The 21,882-nt window shown below is 38.6% G+C and overlaps 2 protein-coding genes across 2 annotated transcripts; both read left to right on the plus strand.

The window, feature by feature from the left end:
- Positions 1 to 141: 141 nt before the first annotated feature.
- gltpa (glycolipid transfer protein a) lies at positions 142 to 5,774 on the plus strand. Its single transcript, XM_028033061.1, has 5 exons — positions 142 to 348; positions 2,742 to 2,800; positions 2,881 to 3,014; positions 3,123 to 3,273; positions 3,354 to 5,774. The coding sequence occupies exons 1-5, from the start codon at positions 246 to 248 to the stop codon at positions 3,534 to 3,536; spliced, it is 630 nt and encodes a 209-aa protein (XP_027888862.1). The 5' UTR covers positions 142 to 245; the 3' UTR covers positions 3,537 to 5,774.
- Positions 5,775 to 6,026: 252 nt separating this feature from the next.
- On the plus strand, positions 6,027 to 21,597 carry trpv4 (transient receptor potential cation channel, subfamily V, member 4). Its single transcript, XM_028033556.1, has 17 exons — positions 6,027 to 6,323; positions 7,163 to 7,244; positions 8,009 to 8,433; positions 8,852 to 9,027; positions 12,004 to 12,156; positions 13,668 to 13,808; positions 15,103 to 15,401; positions 16,618 to 16,794; positions 16,877 to 17,035; positions 17,570 to 17,665; positions 17,765 to 17,838; positions 18,109 to 18,274; positions 18,355 to 18,421; positions 18,519 to 18,808; positions 19,086 to 19,213; positions 19,990 to 20,111; positions 20,213 to 21,597. The coding sequence occupies exons 2-17, from the start codon at positions 7,236 to 7,238 to the stop codon at positions 20,308 to 20,310; spliced, it is 2,580 nt and encodes an 859-aa protein (XP_027889357.1). The 5' UTR covers positions 6,027 to 6,323; positions 7,163 to 7,235; the 3' UTR covers positions 20,311 to 21,597.
- Positions 21,598 to 21,882: the final 285 nt, after the last annotated feature.

Genomic DNA, 21,882 nt, shown 5'->3' on the forward strand with positions numbered 1-21,882 from the left:
CCAGCTGATCACATGAGCAGGCCAGCAGCTGGATGTCCCTCAATGACCTGGACTCATTGTAGGTAACCTGAGTGTGTGTGTTTCTAGATGTGTGTGTGTGTTTCTAGATGTGTGTGTGTGTGTGTGTGTGTGTGTGTGTGTGTGTGTTGATTTTCCTTCTTGTGGCGTCTTTGTGAATCTGCAGTGGAGAGTTTGGCAGCCTACTGCGTTCATTTCACAGCTAACAGTGCATCCACACCAAAGAGATGGCTCTTCTGGTGGAGCACCAGTTCAGACAGCTGCCAGCTGACAGACAGGTGGAAACCAGACCGTTTCTGGATGCTGTGTCGTACCTTCCAACTTTCTTTGGTAAGTTAAGCTCTGTTTAATCAGTTTGCTGGAGAAGTTTCTTAGCAAATAAAAGAAAAACTGCATAAAAAGCTTTATTTATTTACTTATTCCATGACCTATTGTATTCAATTTCTATAACAGAAATAAAGTGACAATAGATATTAGGGATAAAGATTCAGAAATGTGTAAATTCTGCTAAGTGCTAAATGGATTTTTTTACATGCAAGATTTATGTCAACATTAGCACTTTATGGTCGCTAACTTGAAAGACATTGATTACACACAACCTGAGGAGTTTGAATCTGTTGTAACAAATCCCCAAAGTTTACACCTACAACGCTTCTCTTTCCAAATGATAATCTGGTTTGGATCGTATTTCTCCCCATCAAGTTGTCCACAATCCTTCAGCATGCATAATTTAATCCACTGGCCTGGATTTTGAGTTGTGAAAATTGATTAGTACGGTGTTGAGTTGCTCTGGCCCATTCAGCAGCGGCACGGAGCAGCAGTGCATCTTTGTGCGACTTCATTCTGTATTAATATGCTAAAGACTCTCCATTGAATTTGCCACGTGAAACCCTGAAGATGAAACAAGCCCGACGCCACTATTAAACTCTTTCCTCCTCGTCGCTATTGTTTTTTCTGACCTAGAAACGTCTGGGCCAACTTTCCTACAAGCTATTAAGGTCTGGCACACTGCTAGGACAAATTCATTCAAGTGTCTGTCTAATTAGACTTGGCTGTGAGGACAGTGGTCAATTAAATTCCTAATTGTTCCTTTAGTTTTGCCCAATTAGCTCTAATTACTTTAGTTTTAACTTTTTTCTCTGAATTTCTTTTGAGTCAACAGACTTTTTTTAAATCTAGTATAAAATGTATGTTTTTCAGTATCATAAAAAGGTTTCTTCTTGTGATGAGACATGAAATAGCAGAGAATGCCACACAAGAGGACATCTCTGAAACTAGATATGCTGCCATCAGTGTTGAGGTGATGGGAAACATAAATGTACATACAATAGATGACAGTCATGACTAGTTCCCACCAACAGCTCAAAGGTTGAAAGAGGTCCAATGTGTCAGCAGGTAATCGAGTCCTGGCCTGTTGACCTTTGCTGCATGTCTTCCCCCTGTCTCACATCTTGCTTTCCTGTCTGACCACTCTCAGAAAAACCCTTATAAAAAGCTGGAAATTGTCATATTTAAATAGCAAATGAAGACAAAGTCTGCTTTGTATAGTATTGTATATTTTGTTAAAGATGTTAAAGTGATCATTACATTTGTGCTAGAATCAGGTGGTCAACTAGATGTTGGGAGTAAGGCTATGAAAGAAAGTGAAACAGATCAAGTGAGTCTGGGGCATTGAGTGGCAATGGCGCAGTCCAACAGAACAGAGATGGAGGAGACTTTTGTACTTAGTATTCTCATTTCATGGACATTAAAACACAAATTTCATCAAAGGGTGAGAAGTGGAAAATAAATTACATTTGTACCCCTCGCTTAGCTTGTCCTCTTGTCAAAAGTTTCACAAGAATCCATATCAGCTTCCATCTTATCTCATCCATCAATATTTTTCCTTAGCCTCTCAGCTGTTTCTGTGTGTTTTTACTATATTTTTATATTTATTGAGATATACTTATTTATTATCATTTTAATCAATTATTTGACATGCCTTCAAGAGTTGCTACTTTTAAAATTGTGCTTTCTTTCATGCACAATGACAATAAAAGAAACTTCTGAAATCATAAAGGCATTGTTATTTTGGTGATTTTAACTGTTAGTAAAGAGTTTATAATTCTCCATTGATAAGAAGAAGTTTGCATTTCCTGTACATGCATAGTTCAAACGCAACTCAGTTTGAAATGGTAGGTTTAATAATGATCATATGTAAAAAGTCCTGGAGGTTATAGTACTTTCTTCAAACTTGAAAGTCCAAGTTTGATTGGGACCAAACAGAACCAGCTCTAAAGCCTCTGAATTCCAACTTGGAAAGTTAGAGATCTAAGACCCATACTACGTTCATATTCGATTTCACTTTTGCTGCAGGTATTTACTATTTATTAGCACTTCTGATGGTTTGTATGTCATTAAACCAGTGGCACACTTAGTACTTTACAACCTCTATTTGTGAGCGAGTTCCTTTAGTATTTGCATAAAATCAACAGAAAGAAATGATCATCTTGGATTGCTCAATGTTATTAGTGCCTTCACAATCCAGAAATCTTGTAATTTTATTACTTAGGGCAAGAACTTTTGAGACAAATCAAACCCAGCATTAATTCATGTTTTAAAGATGAGACTGTATTCTTAGCTACTTTTAAAACGTATTGCATCACCCTTAACTACCTAAAAAATGTTTTGATCAAATTGGTGATTTTGTTTTAATCCTCATACATCTCTCGCTCCATCCTCAGACTGCCTTGGCCCAACCATTTTTGCCCCAATAAAATCTGATATATGCAGCAACATCACAGTAAGTATAATTTATGAGTTCACTGCTGTGACTACATTTTACAGCAAAATTAAAATGATGTGTACTGTCTGAACTGACAGAAAATCAAGGCAGTTTATGATACCAACCCTGGACGCTACAAGACACTTCAGATGCTTCTAGAGGCTGAGAAGGAAATGCATGGAGGTGAATGGCCTAAAGTTGGAGCAACGCTCGAGCTTATGTGGCTCAAAAGGTCTCATTATTTTTATATTTCTTTCAGTTTTGTGCAACTTTAAATGATTTTTCTTGTTTTCACCTTTGAAAATCCATAATCACTCATGCATGGTCTCTGTTTCTCCAGGGTTCTCAGATTTATCCAAGTGTTCCTACAGAGCCTGGTGGACGGGGAAAAGGACAACAGCAACCCCAACCTTATCCGAGTCAATATCACCAAAGCTTATGAAATAGCCCTGAAAAGGTATCATGGGTGGTTTGTTCAGCAGCTCTTCAAGGTCAGTTCAGGATGAGGAGTTTGCTATGTGAGAATCAGATGTATGAAGCTGAGCCTGAATACAACTTTTCCTCTTTTTAGGCAGCTCTTTATGCCGCTCCCTACAAGTCAGATTTCCTGAAGGCGCTCTCCAAAGGTCGGGAGGTGAAGGAGGAAGAATGCTTGGAAAAAATCAGGAAATTTCTCATCAACTTCTCTTCCACTGTGGATGCTGTTTATGACATGTTTAGTAGAATGAACGCTGATCTCGACTACAAGGTGTGACGATGGGAGTCTTCGTTTTTGCAGCTACATCATGGCTTCCTTTCACTGTCACAGGAGAAATCCATTTTCGATCTGCTATTGTTTTTAAATAAAAAAAACATATCATTTTCTGTTTTGCCTTACCTGTTCCCTTTCTGTATTTTGGGGGGAACTTGAGAAAAGGATCCACCCACCGTATTATCCTACAGTAATTTAGGATTCTAAAAAATCCTCACAAATCCATCAAACCTTCATCATAAAGTTTTGTGCTGTTTGTTTTTGTCTTCTGGTGGATTTCTTTGACTGTTTACATTTTTTTAAAGAAATGTCTAATATTGATCATCCATTTTTGTCCTAAGTAGACAGCATGTCTCATTAAAGTGGCCCTGTTGCTTTCATCTTTGTGTTCATTTTTTTATATTGACTTCTATGTGTCTCTGTTTCCCTAACCACAGCACTTACTTGGACAACAAGTAGTTCTTTGTAGATATACTATATAAATAAATTGACCTTGACTTCATGGGTCAGTATGTATGAACAGGATGGTCAAACTGAGAGAAAAATGCAGATTATCACTCATGATAATCTGCAAGGTCTGCTGTCCTTTCTGGTCCAGGACAAATTTTCCTTGTTTCTTGAAGCAACATGAAGAGGGAAATCCAGTTGCTTTCTAGTTAAGTTCTTTTGATTATTTCCACTTGGCTGACTATGAATGAACACTAACATATATTCCCACAAGATTTCCACAGTTTTTTTCCCCCCACTTAGTTCTTAGCTGTAAGACTAATAAGAAAAATTGTATTCCTCTTTGGTTTCAGTGTAAAAGGAGAGCACATCTTCTTATAAGCCAATGTCTAGTTTTCTCCTACCTTTTGCATATAATGCATTTGCTGCCAAATATGAATCCACTTCGAAATTCCCTTTTCTGATTTCATTAAATCATTTTAAATCAATCATTTTCATTAATTTAACATATCACATTTTAAAGATATTCTTACAGGAGTTTTTGTTTTCATTATTATTCTTCATGTAAAATACACTAAAGTAAAGTCCATGTATCTTTTTCTTCTTTGCTCAAATTAAGGTAGGTCTTTTTTTTCCAGAGGTCAGTCTATGAAGTCAGTCTAGGTAGTTTCATTTATATCCACGCTTGGATGTATTGTTTCAGAAAAAGCTACAACATTGATTTGGACATGTGAATTTCCATTCTTTATCAGCAAATTTAGTACATTTCTTTTGCTAATTTATAAAGTACCTTTTATACTAAAAGCTGCTCATATTGTTGAAGTCATATAATTCAACTGTACAGGATTCTAGACAGTAAACTCACAATATGAAAAATACTATTACAGAACAAATAAGTATCCAGTTATATTATTAAAAATGGGTCCATGTACATGAACTGGGGTCTTTACACACACTCTAACCAATTTGTCTGAGATGAGCTAGTGTGCAAAGCAGAATGAGTAAAAGAGTCAGCCATGTAAATACTTAGAAAGTCATGACTGAGTCTCATTAACACGCTTACAAAATAAACTTTAAAGTACATTTGTTTATATTCTCTGCAGGAAAGCTTTTCAGTTTTATTTTCGTCTTAATAAGAAATGTTCTCTTTAGTTGAAATATTTAAACAAAGCCAACAGTAGTACCTGACCTTTCTCACACACCGTAGAGGTCAGTGTTACAACAAGGTTAATATTTTATAATGAAGTACCTCTGAAATCCAAGGAACCGTCAGGAGAAAACAGTGTTTCATTTGAGTTTCTGGTCAAACCTGTTTTTATTTTGTACATGACAACAAGTGATCCCTTCTGACTTCCCTCTGTGAATTTGAATACGTGATAAACATATCACCATTTGTGAAACCACAAAAAAGCCCATTAAAGAAACAAAGTAAATTTAACTCAAATAATAGCATAAAAAGAACCCAACATATCAAAGTAAGTCAGAATCAAATCAGCAAACCTAAAGACGATGACACTTTTATCGTAAAGTAGCTTGAAAATTCAGGGAACTATCAGGAACTGACTGGTGTTTGATTTGGGTCTCTGGTGGAACCTGTTTTTTTTGTTTTGTTTTTTGTTATTTGTGCATGATTTCCCCTCCAGGGTTAAGGCATGCTGGCCTGCCACACCCTGCTTATAGACCACTCCACTTTGTGTTTTCAAAAGGTGAGAAAATGCCACTATTAAGATTATATTATTTTTTTACTAAGATGCAGATGACTAATAACCTCTAATAACCTCTGCTCTTTTTAAGTTTAAGTAAAGACAAATAATCTTTAACTAAAGTGGCCAAGCTAAAAATAAATAAATAAACATTCCGGGTTTTTACTTTTGGACAGAAATAAACAAGAGGATCTTGTTACCTCAACGTTGCCGTAATACCATCAACTGTCCCAACTTGTCTTTGTGTTTCCAGGAAAAAGAAAAAGTTTTCCAAGGATGATACCTGGTTTAACCTACTGCAGCTTTGTGCTGTAGTCCGCCTCTAGTGGCCGTAAGTGGTACTGTACCTCATACTTCCGCGGTCCCTGCTTTAGGCAAGGTGGTGGCGGCCACGTATGTCCCACCCAAAATCAATGAAAGCATCCGTTGTTCGGCTGAGGTCTGCGGTGGCTGGACTCATGAAGCAGGGCAGCACTTTGGTCTAAGTTTAAAATATTTGTTTGGAGACACATTGGAAGCAGGAGCGTAGAACCGGGAGCGATGGACGGGAGAGAGTAAATAAGTTACAAGAGTTTTGAACTGTGAGACAAAGCGGATTGAGTAGTTTGAAGAAAAGAAATATGGATCATCAGAGTAAAAGGTGAGTTGCCTCATATTCTCTACCTAAAGAAGCTTGAGAAAATAGTGTATTTTGACTCAATATTAGTACAAAAATTAGAGTTCTGATGTTATAAGTTAGTCTCTAAATTTTAACACCCGCACTAAGACTCATATATTGTAAATAAAACCAATATTGTGATTCCTTCAATTTGGTACATTGTGATAGAAGATTCGAGTCTTTAGTGTATCATTTCAAAACAGAGACTACTTGCGCACATCCCCCTGATGTAGATAATGTCACAGCAGTGTCAGGGCAGGGACACTATCACCAGGAAACATTAGGATCTTCCACTTTCTAACTGTGGAGTTCCTCTTCCTGGACCCAATATGAGTGTTGTGCGTAGTTCGCTTCTTTTAATGTCCCTCTGTCACTTTAATATGTTAAGCACACACCGGGTTCTTCTTGCCTTTTCAAAAGCCAAATATTCAAATGCCTGCTGGAGTGTAAAGGTATTATAATCCCTTGTGTCAGACAGAGGTTGTAAGTCATTCGTCTTCCTTTGTTGGATCCCAGAGCTGGTGTTGGTGTTGCTCTTTTTCTGCTAAGGTCAGCTTAGCTAGGTTGGTTTGGAAAATTCATAATGACATCAGCGTTTTCTGAGCTAAAAAACAGTATTCCTGGTTTACTACATATTTTTATGGGTTGTCTTTTTGTTTAAACATATGAAGGTCTGGGCTCATCACGGTTTTAGCACAAATCTTTGGTTTCCACATGTCTCAAATGTTTACAACAAAGTTCTTGTGCAGTCCTTTACATGCAAATAATTTTTTATTTGTTTCTGTCAGTTTATATTACCGGTTTGTTGTTATGTTTTGCAGGTTGTCCATGTGCTGCAGTATCATTTCCAGTTTCTCCTGAAGTGAAATTTTGCACACCACTGTGATAAAAGGGATGAATGAGGTACAGAAGAGTTAAAACTCAGTTTTCTGCAGAAGACTGAGTTTTAACTTTTACTTCAATATTATTCTAATTTTAAAATGACAAAGGTCCAGTTTCTTGTCAATTCATCAAAAGCAGTTTTTATTGGGCTTTTATGTGATAGATCAAAAAATTGTTTTAGAAAGTAGGAATGCACACAACAATCTGAAAAGTGTGGTGTGCTTTTGTATTCAAAACAATTTACCCTAACAACTTTAAATTAAATCCAGTGTAACCAATTGCTTTTAGAAGTCAACTATTTAGTAAACAGATTCCACTTTTGCACAATCTTATATCAGTGTAAACAATACTCCTCTCCAAATGCATCACAGGTTAGTTACAGAACATGAGTGAACAAACAACACAAAAAACGAACAGAGTCAGGGAGAAAGTAGTGAATAGGTTTTAATGCAGATTGAATATCAATGCATGCCACAGTTTTTAGGTTTTAATTTGTAAACAAATATGAAAAGCATACGTTTTTTAACGTCTCAATTGTACATGTTAATCTGTTTCTAAAAAAACAAAATAAAATGCATTGATATGTGTTGTTATTATGCAAGAAAATGTAAGAAGACTTACTGCAGAAATAAATACATAGCAATTTTTTATTTTAGTACATGTAATTCCATTTTCAATTTTTTTTTCCAAGAAATGATGCCAAACAGTCATGACTGAAAAAATAAAGAGAAAGCACCAGAGGGAGAAATATTTACTTGTATTTTTGGTTATTGCTATCGTTCCAGGGCCGCTCTGCTCTGCTCAGAAGGTGCCACCTCACCAGAGCTGCTCCTTCTGAGGACGCTGGAGATGGTGGGACTACTCAGGCGGAAAATGATGCAGCCTTCCCACTGTCTGCACTCTCAAACCTGTTTGAGAGTGAGGATGGCTCCCAGTCAGCACAGGACACAAGTCTGGATACGACTCTGGAGCAGGCTCAGCCCGGCGTCCAGCCCAGCCAGCCCTCAGACGGCAGACAGAACCTCAGAATGAAGTTTCATGGTGCATTCAAGAAGGGCATTTCAAATCCAATGGACCTGCTGGAAACCACCATATATGAATCAAATGTGGTGCCAGGACCTAAAAAAGCCCCCATGGACTCCCTCTTTGACTATGGCACCTATGGAAATGCAAGCAATCAGAAGAAACGCAAGAAGAAACTCCCAAGAGGGTGAGACTGCACTGTCTCAGTGTGTTTCCTTCATTGCTTGAACGAGACGTTCGTAAACTGTGTAAACTGGAAAAATGTTGTCAGTATGCACACACACACACTGAGCTTTCAGTCTGTTCTTGGCCAAACAGAGAGTATGTTGTTTGATCCTCTGTAGCTGTTGAGGTAATATTTAGGCTAATACTTTTTCCTGGTCGTCATACCTGCACCATACACACAGAGGTGCATTTAGAAGAGCACTCAGCGGTGCTGCTGAGTGGTGTTGCTTAAAAGGTCATTTGTCTCCCTCAAACCCATTTCATTCATAATTTCTATGAATGAACACTTGATAAAGCTGTGTATTCTTCAGTAGTCGTGTTATATGACAGTGAAAACAACATGTGAAGAAGCATTAACCTGTGTTTCTGTGTCCTTTCAGTAAAACGGAGATATCTTGTGATGAGAGTCAAAGCACTGACCAACCAAAAGTTCTGAAAATATTCACTCGCTTCATACTGTTCGATTGTGTGTCTCGTGGAGATCCAGAGGGCCTCCAGGGTCTGCTGGAATACCTGCAAAGTCAGGAGAAGAGGCTCACAGATGAGGAGTTCAGAGGTGAGTCCTTATCTTCTGATCTTCGTCTCTTGATGATCTCCTCTCTGTGACACTCTGTCCTTCCCTTTAAACTCTTGAACTGTGGTCCTCTGTGTGTTTCTGCTGATCTTGCTGTTCCTAGCTGCTCTGAGAGGATGTGAGAGGGATAAGGTGGAGTGATGTCAGCCTTTGTCCTGTTGAGGTAATGCCAAATAGAAACTTCCTGTGTGTCTGAGAAGTTTTCTCAAGCTTATAACAGGGTGTGGAGAGAAATCACAGCAAACTGCTGACATCCTCATGGAGACAAATATAGCTGACTGACTGATAGCTAAAGATGAAGGGTTCATTTCACTTTACAAAGCTGGAAAACATCCCCCCCCCTTGCAGATTTCTTCTGTTTTTGCCGTTTTGCCACTCTTGCATGTTTTAGATAATCAAAGAGGTCTTATGACTAAATAAACATAATCTCAGTATTTACAAAGCACATTTGAAACAAAAATTTCTCTATATGAAAAAGTAATTGTCACCAAAAACTAATATCTGTTTGTGCCAGCCTTGGAGGCAGAGACTGCCATCAAGCTTTTGCAACACCTGTCATTGAGTCTTTTACAGCTTTTGTCTTGTGACTGTGGGAAATTTTGGTCCACTCTGCTTTGCAGAATTGTTTTAATTCAACTGCTTTGGTGTGTCTTCAAACATGAATGATCATGCCACAGTATCTCAACTTGATTTAAGTCCAGACTTTTACTAGGCCTCGCCAAAACCTTTTGTTTTTTTCTTGTGTTGTCCTGCTGCATAAGCCAAGTTGGCTTAAACGTCTTTAGCAGTGGTTTTCAGCTTAGGACTCTGCCATGGATGTGATTTTTGGCAGATTTTTTATTTTTGGAGCTTAACTGAGACAACCTATGTTTGCAGTTCTTTAGATTTTGTTTTTGATTGACTTGGAGCAAGTCCTGGATGAATTGTTGATGCGCTCTGGGAGTCATTTTGGTAGACTGAGCCCTTCTGGGAAGGATAAAAACTGTTCCATGTTTTCTCCATTTATGGCGACTGACTCTCACTGTGGTTCATTGGAGTCTATAAGCATTCAAATGTCTTTGTAACCCTTTCGTGACAGGTAAACAGCATTGTTTCTGCTCTAAAGACACTTAAGAGTATTAGCCAACTTCCTGTTCAGTTAAAGACGTTTCTTGATTTTGTTTGTCTGGCAGGAATCAGGCGTGGGTTAAATTGACCAACTACACCCAATTAGATATTATAAAAACATGGTTATTAACAGTTATTTCACAATATAACATGAAACATTAGGAAATGACAGAAAATCTAAACAAGAAATCCATATGGAGTAAGTATCTACACCACTGAATATTAACCTGTTTGTACTGTGAAGCTGGGACATGATACTTCACATGACCACCATACACCTCTTTCTCCCTTCCTTTATTGTGAGCAATTGTCCTTTTCATATATATGATTAATTGATAATCACCTGTTACATAGCAGGTTATACAACAACCATGGTGCTCTGGCAGCTAGTGAGAAACCATGTGTCTTTATAACATGCAAGCTCAGTGACAGCTGAATCCAGCAAATTAAGAAGAATGTATGAAAGCTGCTGATATCAACAAACAAGAAAAAGTTGCTTAAAATGAAAAAAAGAAAGCAACTAAGATGTGAGGACAAGGACATGAAGGGAAATGTTATCTCAGAGGATTAGCTCAGAGACCTAACCTCCACCCTAAACCGGGACCCAAAAAATGCTGCGTTGAGCCCGGTCTACCTGTAATTCACCACAGTGGTGACTGGCAGCATGTGCCAAAATGGTAATCTGAAACCTCTGGCAGCCTTCAGGTAAACATTGTAAAATGTGCTCTGGTTTTGATTAGCATTATTACACCGGTGCTGGCAGGTGTCCCCAGTCCCTTTATATGAGCAATTTATGTAACCGGGATACTTATATAATAGGCAAGCATTCAGTTCAAGTTTCACTTCTCTGTAAATAAGTCAGTTTTTTACTCTAGAGCTTTAGATTTAAAATAGAATAGAATAGATTTTATTCAGTGGGGAGATCCAGGTGTAACAGCAGCAAAGTGGCAAGACATGCAGGTTCACACAAAGATTAAATTATGTAAAAAAACAGAATGATGTATTATACAGTAAGGACAAAATTATATAATAACATACTCTATACCAAGGAATGTACAAATATGAATGTGTATTAAGAAGAACAAACTACAATATATGAAAATAAAAGCTGTGCAAATAACAGAGATGTGCAAACACCAGTAGAAATGTTATTTAAATATGAGTAGAACTGTAATCACTTATTTAGTTTCATGGGAGAAGTGATGGTTATAGAGACTAAGAGCAGTTGGAGGAAGGATCTCCTCTAACGTTTATTTATGCACCTAGGATGCAGCACATAGCACCTTACAGAACAGTAATGTAAATGTCAAAATGTCTTTCTAAGGATACTCAGGAGTTGTTTTTTCCCCACCAAAACATGTCATTTTGCCCTAAAAGTCACTTCAACACTTCAATGCTATTGGGATAGTAGTTAGAGGTTAAGTGAAAATACTCAGAAGACTTCAGCAAACAGACTCTCTCTTTCACTTGGCTCAAATACAAGAAAAATTATACTAAAGCAAAAATGTTCTTGTCAGATAAACTTTAAACAACAGCTGGAAGTACCTCTCTGTCTGACTGCGGAATATCTGACTGAGTTGTTGCTTTTAGCCAATGCATGTTGAACCTGCTTTTCTCAGTTTTTAGAGAAATTTCTTTACTTCAATCCAGAATTCCCGATGTTTCTCAATACTGCAGCACAAACTGTTTCTAAAGGAGTGATTGTCTCTGGTGGGTGACAACAAACAAGTCCTCTCTACATCTGCTTACTCACTGTGATTCCTGAATTTCAGGAACCACTCCTTTTCTTTTAAACATCATTTTTATAAAATAGACTGATTTAGGAGTAATTGTCTTTACAATCTTTCCCAGAGCTATCCACAGGAAAGACATGTCTTCCCAAAGCCCTGCTCAACCTTTACGGTGGTCGGAACGAAACCATTCCAGTGCTGGTGGATATTGCAGAGAAGACGGGAAACCTCAGAGAGTTTATAAACACTCCCTTCAGGGACGTCTACTACAGAGGTAGGGAAATAAGATCACAATATGACATATCAATGATTACATCAGTGATTAATTATAATAAAGGTGGTAATGAACTGTGATCTTGTCCTCTTCTTGTCCAAAGAAGGTATCGTTTGTAGTTGTAACTCTGTTAGAAACTCACTGTTCCTCATTGCATAACATCCTTCAGACTATTATAATCTGAGAAGTGTGGTGTTCATTTATATTCATACCCTTTTACTTTGAAAATCCTAAATAAATATCAATGTAACCAGTGGCCGTCAGAAGCAACCTCGTTAATAAACAGTGCCTTTCTGTGTAGAAATGACTTTCCATATAAATGCAGATGTTCTGTGAAGGCCTCAGAAGTTTGTTAGAGAACATTAGGGACCAAACAGCATCGTAAACACTAAACAACACAGCAGACAAGTCAGGGAGAAAGCTGTGGAAGAGTTTAAAGGAGGGTGTCATGTTCCGTGTTTTTCTGTGTGTTTATTTCGAGTTTTCTGTGTCTCCGTGTTGTCCTGTTCTCCCCTCGATTACTCCCAGGTGTTTCTCGTTCCCTAATTACCTCCTGTGTATTTAGTGTCACCTGTGTGTCTGTGTCTCTGTCGGGTCCTCGTCTCATTTTGGCGTCTGTTTAGTCGTGTGTTGGCGTCTAGTCCATTCGTACGCCTTGTTGCTACCTGCGTTGAGCCCTGGATTCCGCTCAGCAGTGCTGCCTCGATTTTTGAACTGTGTTGGATTTTTGTTTGTAACTCTGTGCATTAAAACCACCATTTTTACTCCGTACCTGGGTCTACAGCAGGGGTCTCAAACTCCAGTCCTCGAGGGCCGCAGTCCTGCAAGTTTTAGATGTGCCTCTGCTGCACCACACCTGAACAGAATAATTAGGTCATTAAGGCTCTGGAAAACTGATCTACACAAGGAGGAGGTCATTAAGTCATTTCATTCCAGTGTTTTGTACCTGTGGCACATCTAAAAACTGCAGGACTGCAGCCCTTGAGGCCTGGAGTTTGAGACCCCTGGTCTATAGCGTCTGCCTCACCACCACACCCCGCACTTCATGACAGAGGGTTAGATTATAACGCAACATCACAGGCTTTCATGTTATGGAATTACATCAAAACTACCACGACATGGCTGTGTCTGTTTAGGTGAACAGTCATAGCGGTCAATAGCATAGTACCATAGTATGGTACTGCCATTTGATGTACCATACCAAATGTATGGTATTCTGAATAGTCAGTATATATAGTCAGTCAGATTTCTCTCTTACTTACACCATCAAGTTTACAAAGACGCATTTCCCAACAGTCATATTGTGGAACTGCACTTCAGAGTTGAAAATCTTTTCCTTGCTCAACTGTTCTTGCAAAATTTCTGTCAACAATGCAAATGCCTACATTTTGTAATCAAGTCTTGGAAAAGGCCTTGGTTTAGGTGATATGTTTCCAATTTACCACAATGTGAAGCTGTGGAATGAAATAGTTTGAATAGCTGTAACTCTTGCAGCTGTGTTCTGTCTTCAGGCCAGACGGCGCTCCACATCGCCATCGAGCGACGCTGCAAGCAGTATGTGGAGCTGCTGATGGAGAAGGGAGCAGATGTCCATGCTCAAGCCAGGGGACGCTTCTTCCAGCCCAAAGATGAGGGCGGCTACTTCTACTTTGGTAAAGCAACTTTTTTGCCATCAAGAAGCATATGTTGTTGTGCTTCTGTGTTTTCACTCTTGCAACACCTCATTCTGACTCTCAAGTCTGTTTTTTATCTTTGCAATAATGTGCTGTTCTTGTAATTTTGCTGTCTCATTTCTTGGTCTCCCTCAACCCATTTTGGGTACATGGTTTTTAATTCACGTCTGTGTTTTGAATTATTTTCCGAAGTTGCTGGCAGTGTTGAAATGTGAAAGCATGGAAAGTTTTTTCTAAGATGCAGAGGCCTTCGCTGAAAAATAAAAGTGACATCAGAATCCCACCCTCTTTTTATGTTGAATGTGGCAGATTTTGGCAGGAGACATGTGGACAGGATACTCCAGCACCCACCCAAATGTTTTTGAAGTATGGTACGAGAATTTGCCACTTAAAATGCTCAAAAAATATATAAAAAGACGAGCATTATGTTTTGTGCTCTACTGAGACATGCAGTGAAAGGTGTCTGTGTTCTGCAATTTGGAAACATAAACACCCTCTGCTGGTAGGAAGAGCCTCGCTGACCTTAACGCAAGGAGGACAAAAAATTAGAAATAACTAAGCTCAATGGCGCCCTCTGTTGGCTACAGTGAAGATTTGACCTCAGTCGTTACAATTGAACCTCTTGAAATATTTGCTTCATTCCTTATTCATGACGAAAGAAAACATTTATTAACAATCATCGTAAAGAATCAACAAGTCTTTCTTTAAAATAGAAAAATGTAAAGTTTTGCTTATTCTTGTAATATTTTTCCCTTCTTAAATTTAAATAACTTTTTTGATTAAAATCAAGTGTCATATTCCTTTTTTCAGCACAGACGTGAGGATTTCTATTTTCACTTAGCATGGTTGTCATTCCCCAATCCCAGCGTGTCCGGGGCACAGTGTGAGTAATTTGCTGCGGAGCTTTGCGGTGAGGTGAACAGGAACCTGGCAGGGCTGTTGGCTAATGGGATTTAGGCTCACGCTAACTCTCTGCATGCACCCGTGCAAATCCATGAAGAGGAGCGTTTCTATATGAGGTGACAAAGTAATCTGTCACCCATGGCAACGGCTCATTTTCAGCAGCTGCCTTTGGCACTCTGGCCCCTCTGCGCCCCTCCCTCAAACAGCCACTAATTGTGCAGCTTTCATGCAAAGGATTTAAGTCAGATCTCTGATCCATGTTTAGTCTGCTTTGTGAAAAACTACAGATGCCAGCTACAGCTCTTAATTAATGCTATTCGTGTTTTTTCCAATACGTTCAATCTGAAGGAACTGTTCTGTTCCCCTTCAGGTGAGCTTCCCCTCTCTCTGGCTGCCTGCACCAACCAGCCTGACATAGTGCACTACTTGACAGAAAATCCACACAAGAAGGCCGACATGCGGCGCCAGGATTCACGTGGAAACACCGTGCTGCACGCGCTCGTGCACATCGCAGACAACACCAAGGACAACACTCGTTTCCTCACAAAGATGTATGACCTGCTGCTGATTAAGTGTGCCAAGCTCTTCCCAGACTGCAACCTGGAGACAGTACTCAACAACGACAGCATGTCACCCCTCATGATGGCTGCCAAACTTGGCAAAATTGGGGTAGATACATTCACTGTGTCATTCGATCCTCATGCATCCTGTCTGTATTATTAAAGGGAACATAGAATAGAATAGAATAGAATAGAATAGAATAGAATAGAATAGAATAGAATAGAATCACTGTAGTGTGCCCAGTCTATCTGTAATTCAGTGAAGAATGAAGGCTTTAAGTATGACAACTTGTGACTTATCATTTAAATTACTATTTTAGTCAGGATTTAGTTCAAACATTGGGATTTCTGCTCTTGTTCTGAGCAGCTTTGTTATTTTGATGTCCAGGGTGTCAACACTCCTCTGTCAGCCATGCAATGACCGTGCAAGTCTCACTTTTCTCTACATAAGCACCCCGTATTTACGTCCTGTGAGGGTTTCATTGTACTTGAAGGTGAAACAATATTACACCAAGGACACACAACTGCAAATGAGTTTTACCCAGAAGAAATTTGGTTCAGACACTAAGGATGAAAACAAGTCAGTGTTTAACTTAAATATTGTGGTTAAGCAATCTGGATGCATGTTTGGAGAGAGGGGGCATTAATTGAACAATTAGATTGATTATTGGTGGATATTCACAGACATTTTGTACAGACGAAAAACAAGCTAAGACCACTGTAAAAGTATGCACTTTCTAACTTGATAGACTTTATGCTCACAAACAACACACAGTCACCCCAAAGATCTAACCGTTGACTCTGCATAAACTCTCTGTCCTGGCCAATGTTGTGTTCTCTTCCTTCAGATTGTATATTCTTGGATTTGATCTTCAGATCTTCACATAAAATCCAGATCTAATTGGTATCTAATTTTCTGGAAAACTTGTCCAACAGAAGTTCTTTTTTTTAATGAAAACTGTTCATTTTGTTTGCTTCCACAGAGTTACCTCATACGTCTCACATAGATGATCTTTACTTCATCTTTTCCATCTTTTTTTTTTTTTGTTGCCAAAGAGCAACTGCACATTTATTTCCTATAGTTCTGTCAGAAAGGCCCTTTTTTGTTCACAGTCCTTCAGAGTGACAGTTTTAAAGATGATGATGTTACAGGAGCAACATTATCATCCATAAATACAAAAGTGCTTCCTCTTTTAGAGGATATGTGTTTTAAAATTGTCTGCTTCAAAAAACAGCTAAAAGGCCAGTTGTGATTTAAGATTGTTTTTCTCTCTAAAATATATTTGAGTTAAAGTCTAGAACTCAATTTCCCTATATTCCTCCAGGTTTTCCAACACATCATTCGACGTGAGGTCAAAGATGAAGAAGTTCGTCATCTGTCACGTAAATTTAAGGACTGGGCTTACGGTCCGGTGTACTCCTCCCTCTACGACCTGTCCTCATTGGATACATGTGGAGAGGAACCATCTGTGCTTGAGATTCTAGTATATAACAGCAGTGAGGTAAAAAATAAATAAATCCCAAGAATATTTTACTTGCATCTGGAAAATAAAGGTTTATGTTTAATGCTTCATTTTTCTTCAGAACCGCCATGAGATGCTGGCTGTGGAGCCCATTAACGAGCTGCTGAGGGCCAAGTGGCAGAAGTTTGCTGCTGCCTCTTTTTACATCAGCGTGGTGTCCTACCTCATCTCCATGATCATCTTCACCTTGGTGGCATATTCCCACCCAACACTGGAGGAGGTTGGTGTGAATTTAACTCAACATTAGCCTCATATATTTGGCCTGGCTCTATTTTCTTGGTTTCTATGTAACACAAAGTCACCCCTGCCTCAGAGCATGATGCTGCCACCAACATTTTTCACTGCATGCATGCGTGGTGCTCTTTCTGTGATATTAGTGTTGTTTTTATGCCAATCATACTGTTTGCAATTGTGGCCGAAACATGAAAGCTTGGCTTCATCTGTCTTTAACAAATACTGACAGAAGGCAGATGAAGATTTTACCCTTGCTTAGATATTTTCTTACAGAGAATTAGCATCTGTACTGTAAAGTTACTCCAAAGCTCACAGTTAAGAAGGACACAGAACAATGCTGTCAAATCTCTCATCTCTGAAGGCATTCAGCTGCCACATTAAACAAAAAGACAAGCTTAAGTGCTTTATTACATGTAACTTTTGAATGTGTGTGAGATTAAATATAATTTTATCCTGTGTATTTTTGCAGTCAATCTTAACACCAATTTAACGAAATCCTTTTTTTTTGATATTTCTTTAGCCGCCTCCTTACCCCTACAAGACCTCATCTGACTATTTACGGCTGGCTGGAGAGATTGTAACACTGGCATCGGCCATCTTCTTTTTCCTCACAAATGTAAATTATTATACCTTATTTATTCCCTGTAATCACTGTGTCATTGATCCAACCTCCAACAATGTGTTGCTTATGAAATTCTTCTGTGTGGCTCTGCAGGTTAAGAATGTCCTTCTGAAAAAATGTCCTGAGGTGAAATCTTTAGTTTTTGATGGATCCTTTCAGCTGCTGTAGTAAGTCTCTTTCCTCCATCTTTGTACCTCCTCTTGTGTCTCTTTAAGACTTTTATCCAAGGCAAATTTAACATCCTCTTAATTAAGTCACCCACTTAATCACTTAATTACTCACACTTCTTGGCGTTTTTATAGTTTCAAAGATAAGGATGTCTGGCATCACTTCAACACATGTTGATTTGAATCATCAGCTGCAATATAGATATTTTAATAAGCCACGGTTTCATTTCATTTATGACATTAACAAATCTTTCCCTCTTGCTTGTCCAGCTTCATCTATGCTGTCCTGATTATCGTCACTGCTGCTCTCTACCTGTCTGGCGTTAAAGCTTACGTCACTGTGATGGTGTTTGCACTCGTCCTGGGGTGGATGAACACACTATACTTTACCAGAGGCCTGAAGCTCACTGGCACCTACAGCATCATGATTCAGAAGGTCAGATGATAAACACTGACACCTCACTGAATGCTCTGCACTTTGTGCATAAATTGACTTTTCTTGTTTTTACCTTTCAGATTCTTTTCAAAGATCTGTTCAGATTCCTGCTTGTCTATGTGCTCTTCATGATCGGTTATGCTTCAGGTGAGCTAAGAGTTAGCCTCCCTCTGTATTTACTCATATTTAGCTTCATGTTTCTGGACTGACATGTAAAGCGCCCTTCTCTGTTTCCATCCTGCAGCCCTGGTGTCTCTGTTGCCAGTTTGTCCCACGGAGTCAGCTAAGAACTCTACCACCTACTGCAGGAACCCAGACACTTTCAGCACTTTCCTTCTGGACCTGTTTGAACTGACTATTGGGATGGGAGATTTGGACATGATCCACAGTGCACTATATCCTGGAGTTTTTCTCATCCTCTTAGTCTCCTATATTATCCTCACCTTTGTGCTGCTACTCAACATGTTGATTGCCTTGATGGGGGAGACGGTGGGACAGGTATCCAAAGAGAGCAAGAAGATCTGGAAACTTCAGGTGACAGCCGTTATTCTAACCTAACTCTTTTTCTTTTTGTAATTGTTAGATTAAAAAGAGAATTCTTGCAGAATGATTTCAGACATGCTTAAATCTTCCCCCCAAAAATTCCTGCTGACAAAATCCAGCTGATATAGCAAACTTTTACACTACAAAGTCCAAATTATCTCCCCGAAAAAACAAATGTCACTGTGATGGGTGAACTTCAGAAAAATATGCCAAATTAGCTGAAAGTTCTTCAAATTGAATCCCTGTTATTGACATGCCTTACTTGCAGTGGGCAACGACTGTCTTGGACATTGAGCGCGCGTTCCCAGTGTGTATTCGCAAGTCTTTCCGAGCCGGGGAGATGGTGACTGTGGGGAAGAACCTAGATGGTTCACCAGATCGACGGTGGTGTTTCAGGTATTTACTGGGATCCATAACCTCTTCATACAGCCCCATGATAACCCTCAGCTATGATAAAAACTTTCTAACGTTTTCACACTCAACATTTTATAATTATGATTAAAATTATTATTTTATAATAATAATAATAAAAAATAAAAAATAAAAGAAAAAATAAATACAATTATTTTGTTTATAAAAATAAATACAGTAAGTACATTATTGTATTTATTATGAATTAAATAATAATACATGAAAAAATAAAATTATTTTATAATTTTATTTCATGATTTTTCTTAGGTTTTAAGTGACAAACCAGCACAGAATTATGAAGTTTAAGGAAAATTATGAATGATTTTCAAAAAGTTTACAATGAAAATCTGAAAAGTGACAAAGGTTTAGGTCTAGACGTTGACTGGACCCTTCCAACACATGAATATTCTTTGATTGAAACTGTTCAAGTAAAACTTTGTTATCCCTGTATAAAGTCTTTTAGTCTCAATTTGTATTACACTCCCGCAGCATAATACCACCACACTCTGTTTTATTTTGTAGATTTCATGTAGTACAGTTGTTATATTTCTGACCAAAAGTATCTGCTTCCTCAGCTTTTCTGTGTTCACCACATAGCTTGGGACAAAGTGCAAATGGAGCTACTCGTTATTTTTGCCATCTTTTTTTCCATTTCTTTTTCTACTTTAAAACCATTCTCTACTTTTTGGTTATTGTACCACATAACATGAACAGATCTGAGGCTGTTGTCAGTCACAATGTGTGGTGTGTTGCTCCTTCAGGGTGGATGAAGTAAATTGGTGCCACTGGAATCAGAACCTTGCGATAATCAGTGAGGATCCAGGCAAGACTGATACGAGCCAAACCAACGGGGTGCAGCCAGGTGTCAGAGGCCTGAGGAGAGGTGAGATCCTGATGGCTGTGATTAAATTCATTCCCATTTAACAGAATCCAGACATATGGACCACATGCATGTATAAGATTGGATTTTTTTCTCTCCCTCAGATCGCTGGTCCACTGTGGTCCCTCGGGTGGTGGAGTTAAGTAGAGGCCCTCGCTCTCATGATCTGGTGGTAGAGATGGAGCCACTGACGCCAAGATAGTGAAGCCTGCAGAAACTCTATTCATTCTTGTGTCAAAGCCACCAACTCTGGTATTAAATTTCAGGGGATATTTTTGGTCAATAAGCCTCCCAATTCACACATGCCTCATGCCAGAAATTCATAGGGAGAGTGTAGAGTAATATAATGTTTTATTTGTAAAGTAACAGAGGTTTAATCCTGCAGACTGACATTGAGCACACAGCTATAGGTGAAAACAAACCCAGAGATATTTTAACAGTAAATGTTTGCTCTTAGTAGGAGATAAGCTGCAGTTTGTAATTAGTTTTTTTTTATTTTTTACTTGTACAGAGGCGTAGGAACCCTAAATCCTTAATGTTCTGTTCAGCTCTGCATGTCAGACAGTAGTGGGCGATCACTCAGGGAAATCAGATCATTTCAGCATTTGGAGTGTTCCTATATTCTGAAAGTAAACAGCTTTATAGCTTTTTCTAATAAGCATAAACAGATTATCACTGCATTAGCACATTTTTATATTATTTTTGCAGCTACTATCACACTGCAAGATCTTTTTTTTTTTTTTTTCCAAAAGTGTTATCCAGCAAAGATAGCGATAGCAAGTAGCTTACCTTGTATTAAAAACTTTACCTTAGAGACTGTTCTCTACATGCTGCTTAGAATATTTTGTAGGTGGAAAGTTTCAGGATATAGAGCCAGGATATATCCATTTTATACACCATATGTCTTTAAAATCGTTTTTATGTTGTATTAATGAAATGCACTCCCATAAAAAGCACAGATTTGAACTGGCAGCTTGGGCAGAACAGCTGTCAATTGAGCTGAAACAATGCACTATGCCAACTTCTGATGTGCACATTATTACATGAATACAAAGACTTCATCCCGAACAAGATGGGCAGGTTATAGTTGTCAAGCAAATATGCAAATCAAGACAATAGCCCTTCGTGTTGTGGCTTGTCTTTGAATTTGCAGAGTTATTGTTCCTTTGCAGCTGCGGTATTTGCATAATCAACTCTTAGTCCGAACCATTGTATACTTCCCCTCAATTTGCTGCAGTGTTTTCAATGCAGTTGGCGTTGTGCCCTAAACAGCGTTCTCCCTTTTTTCCTTAGTGTGCATCAGCTGCATGCAGGGTTACATACGAATCATTGTGCTACAGGACATGCGTTTCATTTTTTACAGCTTCACTACTGCCTTAAGGTCACAAATCATTGGTCTCTGTTTACATTTCTCCAACATGTCTATGCATTATTGTTTTTACTTTGCCATAAAGAACAGTAAACACTGACAGATTTTATAAACCATGAACTTGAGTCTTTATTTGTTGCTGTGCAGATGAAGATTTTTTTTATAATCAGCAACTAAAAAAAATGAATAATATTTTAAATGCGATATTAGAAAACAAATAACAGAATCAGAATCCAAAATGAAAACAAATTCTGGGAAGAAAAACAATTTTTTAATACACACAACTAAATTAGATGAGAAAGAATCAGAATTCTGGTTCGATTCTGGTCCGCCATCCGGCGTCTCAGGGGGGGCAAGCGGTGCAGCACCAACACTGTTTATAGTGGGGATGGTGTGCTGCTGACC

The sequence above is a fragment of the Xiphophorus couchianus genome, chromosome 12 (genome assembly GCF_001444195.1).
Source record: "Xiphophorus couchianus chromosome 12, X_couchianus-1.0, whole genome shotgun sequence".
Lineage (NCBI taxonomy): Eukaryota > Metazoa > Chordata > Actinopteri > Cyprinodontiformes > Poeciliidae > Xiphophorus > Xiphophorus couchianus.

Coding starts and splice junctions, on each gene's coding strand:
- gltpa (XM_028033061.1), top strand. CDS start 246: ATGGCTCTTCTGGTGGAGCACCAGTTCAGACAGCTGCCAGCTGACAGA. Junction 349..2,741: donor GTACCTTCCAACTTTCTTTG/GTAAGTTAAGCT, acceptor CTCCATCCTCAG/ACTGCCTTGGCCCAACCATT. Junction 2,801..2,880: donor ATATATGCAGCAACATCACA/GTAAGTATAATT, acceptor CTGAACTGACAG/AAAATCAAGGCAGTTTATGA.
- trpv4 (XM_028033556.1), top strand. Junction 18,275..18,354: donor ACAGCATCATGATTCAGAAG/GTCAGATGATAA, acceptor TTTACCTTTCAG/ATTCTTTTCAAAGATCTGTT. Junction 19,214..19,989: donor GATCGACGGTGGTGTTTCAG/GTATTTACTGGG, acceptor TTGCTCCTTCAG/GGTGGATGAAGTAAATTGGT.